Below are 8,577 nucleotides of genomic sequence, written 5' to 3'. Positions count from 1 at the left end.
GGCTGCCAATTGATTAGTGAATAAGCTACTCTTTTTAGTTCATAAATTTGTAAATCTGACTCTGAAAGTGTCCGTGCCTCACCGCACGTCACTGTTTGAGCCAAACATGAAATATCTGAAGGTCATTTATAACCAACACTGACAATGAATAAACAAAATCCTAACTTGCACTTTATAGACCCTCGAAGGTTGAAGCACGTTGGAAACTACATTTCCCAACGGTCTCTGCGCCACACGCACGTGGTTTTGTGAAATCACGCGTGTTTGAATGTGTTGGAATCGCGCGAAAACTAGTAAGCAGTTGCCGGATGAGAAGAGCGGAAGGTACTAATGCTTCTTCTGAAGTCAGTTAATTTATTTGCTGTATACAAAGTCGTTCCGTTACGTGACGACGTTTATGACTTATATCATACGGACCTGGGTTGAGACGCTGTCGTGCTCCGGTTCTGCATGATTAAGCACTGTTTTGCAAATGGAGGGCCTTGATTGTTGTGCTTTGGCTCTGAGCATCAGTTTGCAACACCAAACTAAATCCTGGTATCAGCTACTTGTGTGTCGATTTGATAATTTAAACTGGACTACGGAGCTGCATGCTGTGCCAGTGTCCAGAAGGCCCCTTCGCTGGCAGGATACCTCGTGTTTTCTCCTTCACTTATCTTTATCAACGACAATTCACACACTTTCCATTTCTCTTCATTCAGGATCGCTGAAATTCCACGGAGATGTCGGAAGGCTGCGGTGCAGATTGTGAGGCGAATGAGGAGACGGGAGGCTGTAGCGATGATGAAGTCGAGTTCGTTGGGGTGAGTGGTGATGCCACAACTTCGAGGTTAATGAAATGTAAAAAGTGTTAAACTTTTGGTTATGTTTTAAGCAGAGCCCTCCATTTTAGAGTGATCCATTTTGAGCCCTAGATTTAAAGTTCATATGTTCGTCCTGGAATAGAACCTTAATGTAGTGCATTTATCAATGATAACCGTTTAAAAATAATTGTAAATTTGTCACCAGTGTTTTTGCTTAAAAAAAGTATTTAACGTTCACTAGTAGTCAGTATTTATGATATGCGACTTTCGTTAATGCGCAAAATTGGACAGCTTTTTTAAAAACGTTTTAATGCATCATGCAAACATTTCATTGTGCGAGTCTGCAAATAAAAATTTAATAGGTTACCACAATAATTGGTCTGCATGCTATCTTGTTAATAAAATAAGCAGATTAGACAATAGATGAGTGGATATGTAGGAACCCCTGCAACAAATAGACTGGCACAATTTTTCAGGTTCATGCCCAGTGCCAGAGGCTGCATGGAATTTGGATAAAATAACTTTACAAACCTTGATGGGCTTGGGTAGTTAAAGGAATAAAACCAACAGCTTTTCTTTCTATAGCACGTTTTTCCCACATAGATTTTTGCTTGAAGTGCTTTCTTTGCAAGTTGTCAAAGAGATGGTTACAAGAAAAAAAAACAAACACAATTAGGTAAAATTTAATAATGAATAAGTAACAAAATTAACAAACCCATCCATGTTTATATAATAGATCTATAATTAGTAGAAAAGCAGCATCCTTATATACAATATTATTTTGTATGTCTCTATAGATGAGTAAGACAATACAGTCAGATGACCAGGAGGACAGAAAATAAATTAATAAACACTCCAGTCAAGCAGGAGAAAAAATAAAATCTCCCTCCAAAGATCATATGTTTTATATGTTATCTGTAGTTTGTAGTGTTGGCTGGATATTTTTTTAAATCTCTTGTTTTCATTCAGAACGGAGAGTAAAAAAAAAAAAAGCCAATAGTGACCAATGCAGTACAGTGGCAAACAATTTCAAAAACGTCCATACAATAAAGAAAAAAATGTCCTGTTACTCATGATGCCTAATCCACGTGTCCGTGTTATCGAGTTGTATACTCAAAACCTGCAAAAATATTAAATATATTCTTTTAGAATAATCAAACATTATAAACAGGAAACTAAAGCCTTGTGGGAATGATTTGTACTGAAGATCCACCTCTCACCTTATTTGTTGGTCAAGAATCCTGTCTTTAATTCAAGAAATACTCGGCCACCAGTACAAATTACATTGCGCAGCTAACATATAAATCAATATTTTTATGTGGAGCAATTCTTTAATGTATAGAGTAAACCTTTGGATGCACATAGTCACCACTTCAAGATGAACTACTGATTTATCGTTTTACTTGAGGGGGTGTCTGATGCACAGTTTGTTAAAATACAACAACATTTGGACAATGTACAGTACTTATGAATTTTTTATTTTGGTTACATTTTGATATTTGATTTGTTATACTCTGTGGTGGGTTGGCACCCTGCCTGGGATTGGTTCCTGCCGTGTGCCCTGTGTTGGCTGGGATTGGCTCCAGCAGACCCCCGTGACCCTGTGTTTGGATTCAGCGGGTTGGAAAATGGATGGATGGATGGATTTGTTATACTTTATTAATCCCTATGGGAAATTATCAAATGAAGTGTAACAGTGTAGAAATTGGTTTTACATTGTTAGAAGTGCCATGTGGTGGTTAGAGTATTAGCGTTTAAAGGAACACTCCACCGAAAAATTATATTTCTTTGGTTCTGTTACTTGATCTTTGAAGTTTATAGTGACAGCAGAAGAAAATATTTAATCTCGTGTTGAAGACCGGATTCTCGACCAATGAATGAGGGGGAGAGCTGGGTCTTCAGTTCAAAACCACAGTATTGTGGGAAATGTGTTTTCCTGTTTAAAATGTTCATTTTTCCCCCCAAATGTAGCTATTCATTATATTTTAGCAAAAAATACATGCTTTTTGCATGACTGGATAATGGACATGAAGATTATACAGCACAAGTAATGTGAGGAGTTTCTTTCGTATTTCCATTGATGTTTTTCACGTTTTTTGCTATTATACAGCACAAGTAGCCTGATTGGTTCTTTTATAACATAATCTTTTTTCTGTCATTCTGCATGAAAACTTTAGATTAAAATGTTAAAACTACAGTTTAGGTTGTAATATATATCATGTTTAGATGAAGCATTCCTTTAACTCTTAAGATGTCTTTGAATTCTGACTGAATGTTTTATCTTAAGGGTCTGTTTTGACCTCATTCTAAGACACCTTTTTAGGTTCCCTGGACAGCAAGGGTCTCCACCCAAATCCTATTTTATATACTGACTGACTATATTAACCTGTAGTTTTGCTATGTTTTAGTGCGGATAACATTTAAGATGTTTAATGGATTGTAAATAATTAAGGTATCCTAAATGTAGAGTAAAATCCATTAAACTGTCAGTCGTAATTGACCCGAAAGCCCTGGCAGCTTCACAAAAATGTGCCATTGATTTTTAATGATGTTTCAGTTTCTGAGCTGAAAATATGACATGTATGTTGTTTTTAAGAGTTTTGAATAACATCCGTAAATGTAGAGTAAAATTCACTAAACTATAGGTGGATCAAAACTGACATGAAGGATATGGCAAGAAAAACAAATTTTTAAATGATGGAATGTTTCCATTTTTTTGTTCTGTTGTTATAACCTGAGCAGATAAAGTGTAAGGTGCGTTTTACTGATTGCAAATACAAAACTGGGTCATATTTGACCTGAGGATGACATAAGAAAAGGTGAAAAATGTAGACTTAAGTTCTAGTTCTAGTCCCAACTTGTTGTATAACCAAGAACAAGAAACGTAAATGTGTTAGCTACTGGAATAAACACAGTTCTATGTTAACAACTGTAATATACAGTATTCTGGTTCTGTAATTGCCTTGGATAGGGCTATTTTGTTTATGAATATTATTTTTTTGTCATTTTTGTTCTTGTCTAACACATCTAGAAGCATTTTTAATTAGAGTAGACTCAAAGTTTTAAGAAACCTAAACCTGGCAAAGAAAAACATCTGAAATATATTGAGATTTTTACATTATTTTCACTCCTATTTATTCAGTTTGAAGTTATAGGCCAAAAGATATCCTGACTGAAAAGCAGCAAAGATCCTAGGGCTTCATGTTGCATGCCAGTTGATGTCCTAGAGAAGTGAAGACATAGTGGAGCTCACTACCTACTCGCAGAATGACTGCACCCATTATAAAAAATCATTTATTATTTTCAGTAGCTGCAGGTTATTAAAAAAATAATAAGCTAACAATAGGGAGCTACATCAGTATGATTTTATTATTCTTGATATATTTAACTGGCACCTTTTATCCATGCCAACTTAAAACCTCTATGGGATACACTACAGTTATGAATGTATTTTATTTGTGCATCTTTTAACCCAGTATTATTAAATGATTTGTTCATACAGTGGTTGTGCTGCTGGGAACTGAAAATGGCAGCCCTGTGGTTTGAATTCCAGTGCCTTGGACAGTACACCACAGTTCTAGTGTGCCAGCTACTTTATTAAGTCACAGGTTAGAGCTGTTGACAAGTTACAAGGCTCTGAGAAAGGCTGGCTTGGCATGCATACAGTATGCTTATAATACAGGTCAAATTCCGTGACAACGAATATCTTTACAATGAAATTTTCATTACAACGAAGTATTTTTATGGTCCCGATAGTTTCCTCAAATGAGACACGAGTCTATAGAATTCAGCAGATACTTTCATTTCAACGAAGTGAACCTTGAAATGCCTGAACGATTCATCCGCAGAGCAGTTAGTTCTGTGGTCGCAGCTCAGTTGTGCACAACGATCCCCAAACATAAATATTGTACTTTTTTTTTTTTTTCTTCGCCACCAAAGCAAACTGAAAAGATCTTGATGGGTGATGCAAGGCACATTGTAAAATGCAGGGCACAGGATTACCTGGCCGCGACCCTGCCTGACTGCTGTGTCTCTGTATAGGAGAGCGGCAGATCGCTCTACAATAAATAACTCTGCTGTTCCTGTTTCAAGCTGAATAAAGCTGGTGTTGCTAAAGTACTGAATCTCAGCCTCGTGTTTTGGGGTATAGGACATGGACTTATAGCTCGACCCCGATCTTTTAGGATTCACTTCTGTGGCACGTCACTGAACCGCTGTGAGCCTGCTGTTGCCCTGCCCCGGCAATAGAGAAACAGTCTTCCACAGACAAGGCAATTGCACTTCAGGACGCACTTCAGCGTGTCGTTCCTGTTGGTATCCCAATGAGTTCAGAAACATCACAATATGAAGAAGAGGAAGAAAAAGAATGATTTGGCTTCTGATTGATAACTGAGCAGCTCACAGCATGCGTCCACATTCAGATAATGTTCGCGTTGAATTCCTCCCATCCAATTGTACAGCAGTGCTTCAGCCATTGGATTTGGGCATCATTCGCACCCTGAAAGTGAATTATCACAAGGAAATGCTGAGAAAAATTCTCGTTAGCATAGCTTGTAGAAAGGAGAAGATTAAAATTAACGCAAAAGAAGCTATTGAAATGATTGCAAACGTCTGGATGCAAGTTAAAGAAAGCACAATAGTGACAAATAAAAAATATTTCGTAGTAATGAGATTCTGTAAGTCCCTTTCAGTTCGTTGTAACAGAATTTTACCTGTATTTTACTTGTAAACTTCACTTTTAATTTAAATACATTGTAATTTTGGTAAACTGATAAGTTAAATGTTTCCTGCTTAGATGATAAAAATGCACAGTATTTTCATGTTTTTTTTTTTTTCCGATAGTCATGAAATAGTTGTGAAAATATCATTTACAGCATGTATTACACTGTCTCAGTATCAATTTTGTGAATAGATTAATCTTGCAGAGTGTTTCACACAGGATCAAAGAGAAGAGAATGTGAATGAAGAGCAGTCAGCATGGTCTGTTCATGTAGAAGAGCTTCAGGTAGGAAGTGGTGTTTAGAAGGTAGAGCACAGCTCAGACTTTTATTAACAGTTTTAATAATGCAGAATTTCTCCAACTTATATTCTGTTGAATGAAAAACAGTAACCCAGAAAGAGGAAGAATTAATAGTATCCTAAGTTCAGGTGGACTTTATCAGTTAAAGTAGGAATGATTTCTACACCTCAGAATACATTGCACACTTCCGTTGTTCTTGATATATTTTTCAATACAGTGTAATCTCTGCATTAGTGTTGTACAGTTTATTAATGATGGACATTCCAGTTTACCAGAGTAATTGGAATCCTTTGGTGCAGTTGAGGGAAAACCTGTAGATCAGTGGTTCCCAAACTCGGTCCTGGGGTACCCCCTGTGGCTGCAGGTTTTTGTTCTAACCAGCTTCCATTTTTCACTGGACTCTTAGCCTAATTAAATGAGTCACTATTTCTTAGTTTCTGTGTTTTTAAGTCAATGTAGAAATTACAAACTAAGTTTTGTAGATTTTTTATTAAAATGTAATAAGCAGTTATATGGGTATATGTATTTTTTAAGTTGTTAACAGTATTAATTTTAATTCTGCTTTTCCAGGTGTTCTGGTTATTTAATTGATTCTTTACTAATTAGTGGGTCTGACACTGAAGTCGTTGCTGCTTTCATCATCCCGGGTGTCTGCTATGCTGGCTGTTAATTGTCACTATTAGGGTTAAATAAAGGGAGCAAACTACATAGAAAAAGGGGAAAATAATAGGAATACAACAAGAGAGAGTTAAGCATTTACAGCTTTAGAAAAAATAAAAATATTTCTAAATATATTATAAATGTAAAAACCTACTGTTGTGTTTTTCTGAATGCAGAATAAGTGAAGAGTTAAAAAGACCAGATAATTAAATGAGATCAGTTGTTATCAATTATTATCACCGATTGTGAATCTGGTTGGAACAAAAACCTGCAGCCACAGGGGGTCCCCAGGACCAAATCTGGGAACCACTGATGTAGACTGATTACTCGGGTACTGATTCCTTCATGCACCAGGCTGAGTAATAGGGAGTTACTCGGTAGAGGAGACCTGCACAGCTGCAATTCTGCACATGCCTATGAGCTACGGGAGGCAAACAAACCACATGTGCATTGGTTGGCAGACAGGTGCAAGAAGTAGTGCTACTTTCACCCAGGGCGTTCCAAATTCATTACATTCTCAGGAATCCCCATCTGAAGTGTCTGCCTGTAAATGTAGCACTAGAGGGCTAGATGTTTAAATGTACTCTGCTGGCAATTCACCAATCAAAACGCAGTACTCGCTAGAGCCCGGCCTCTTAACTTTGACAGGTAAAAATAACCGACTTTGTTCCAAGGTTTATTTCATGGGGTGTTTGGTGTCACTGAAATAAATAAATGAAGAGATAATTAAACATATTAACAAAAAAAACTTTTACCATTGTATTTTTATTTATGTATTGTCACATTTCACACTACATTTGTACATTTTATTTAATTTTTACCAAATAACATAAAGTTCAAAGAGAAAACTACTGTTGTGGTAGGCATAAATTGTTAAAATATTTCACACATACCTTAGTATATTTTGATTTGTGTTTGTCATTTTGATGGTACTCATCTTTAAGGTTTTATAAGAAAAAACTGAAAATGAATAAAGTGATGTAAAAATGTGTAGTGATTAATACCACTACTAGGTTATATATCTCTGTAGGATTTTTCGTAGGCATGTTCTTTATAAAATCTGTCTTTTTCCATATGTTACCAGGCAGTATTTGGCCTTTTAATTCTAATTTTCTAAAATGTTAAAAGAAAGGAAAACATAAGGGAACTAGTGATGAAACCCAAGTAAATGTTCCAGTCAGCACAGTGTCTTCCCGGGTGGCTCAGAATGCAAAGTAAGCACAAATGGCTATGTGAGCAATAAATTAGATTACTTATACCCTTTGGCAATGTATTTAGTGTTTTTGTCTACACAAGGATTTTTAGTATCATTCTGACATGATACTTGAAAACAAACTCCACAATGAAAGTAAGCAAAGATTTGTTGACTTGATGCTGAAACTTTGTTGTTTTCCTTTTGCACCAGGGATCATGATAACCGGCCTGTTTAATCTGCAGTCTCTTCACATCTTATTGATGATGCATGTATTGTGTCATGTCAGAAGCTGTTTGACATCACAGGAGACTAACATAAACTGAATGTCTTATCATGTTAAAGCAGCCCAGGAAATTGCTAATGTCTGGGCACGATAACACCAACAAATCACATAATTAGGCATAGTTATTAGCACTGTAAAATATTTGAAGCATTTTATTGTTGAGGAAAATTGCTCAAGTACATTTTGTTTTAAGAGAGCAATACATAAATGAAATATTGTTTCAGGTCCAAAACTGAAATCACAGCTTTATTTAGGTAAATTTATGTCCTAAACACAGGAGACCTTTAAAGTCAATTTAGTTTAGCTGTAGAAGATAACTATGCCTGTGTAGGAATAAACTGTACACAAGCCGCATTGTTCAGTGTTTCTACCATGTTAGAAAGCTGCAAAATGAACGAATGAATGTATGAAATGCGAGTATAAAGCTCAACAATCTCAGTTAAGGTGCAGAGTGCAGTGACAAGTTCTCAGGTTAAATGCAAGTAAATAAATTACCATATACAAAAAAGCACACATAAAGACACAGATTTGTTTGAACCCACAAGAAAACATAATAGTTTGAAACCGATTAACATAAATGGAAACTAGTGAAACAAGTCCTTTAAATGAAAATTTA

The 8,577-nt window shown here is 36.1% G+C and overlaps 1 protein-coding gene across 2 annotated transcripts in view; it reads left to right on the top strand.

Annotated features, from left to right (window-relative positions):
- The first annotated feature begins 225 nt into the window (after positions 1-225).
- Positions 226-8,577, top strand: part of znf451 (zinc finger protein 451) — a 74,341-nt gene continuing 65,989 nt past the window's right edge. Inside the window, exons 1-3 of one of the 2 annotated variants that reach the window (XM_051919128.1) lie at positions 226-324; positions 702-803; positions 5,743-5,808. In XM_051919128.1, coding sequence (XP_051775088.1) covers positions 723-803; positions 5,743-5,808 — 147 coding nt within the window. In that variant the 5' untranslated portion in view covers positions 226-324; positions 702-722. The remainder of the gene's footprint in view (positions 325-701; positions 804-5,742; positions 5,809-8,577) is intronic. The other variant, XM_051919129.1, reaches the window with a different exon arrangement.

This window comes from Erpetoichthys calabaricus, chromosome 15 (genome assembly GCF_900747795.2).
Source record: "Erpetoichthys calabaricus chromosome 15, fErpCal1.3, whole genome shotgun sequence".
Taxonomy (NCBI): domain Eukaryota; kingdom Metazoa; phylum Chordata; class Cladistia; order Polypteriformes; family Polypteridae; genus Erpetoichthys; species Erpetoichthys calabaricus.
This window is presented reverse-complemented; position numbering and strand designations above follow the sequence as displayed.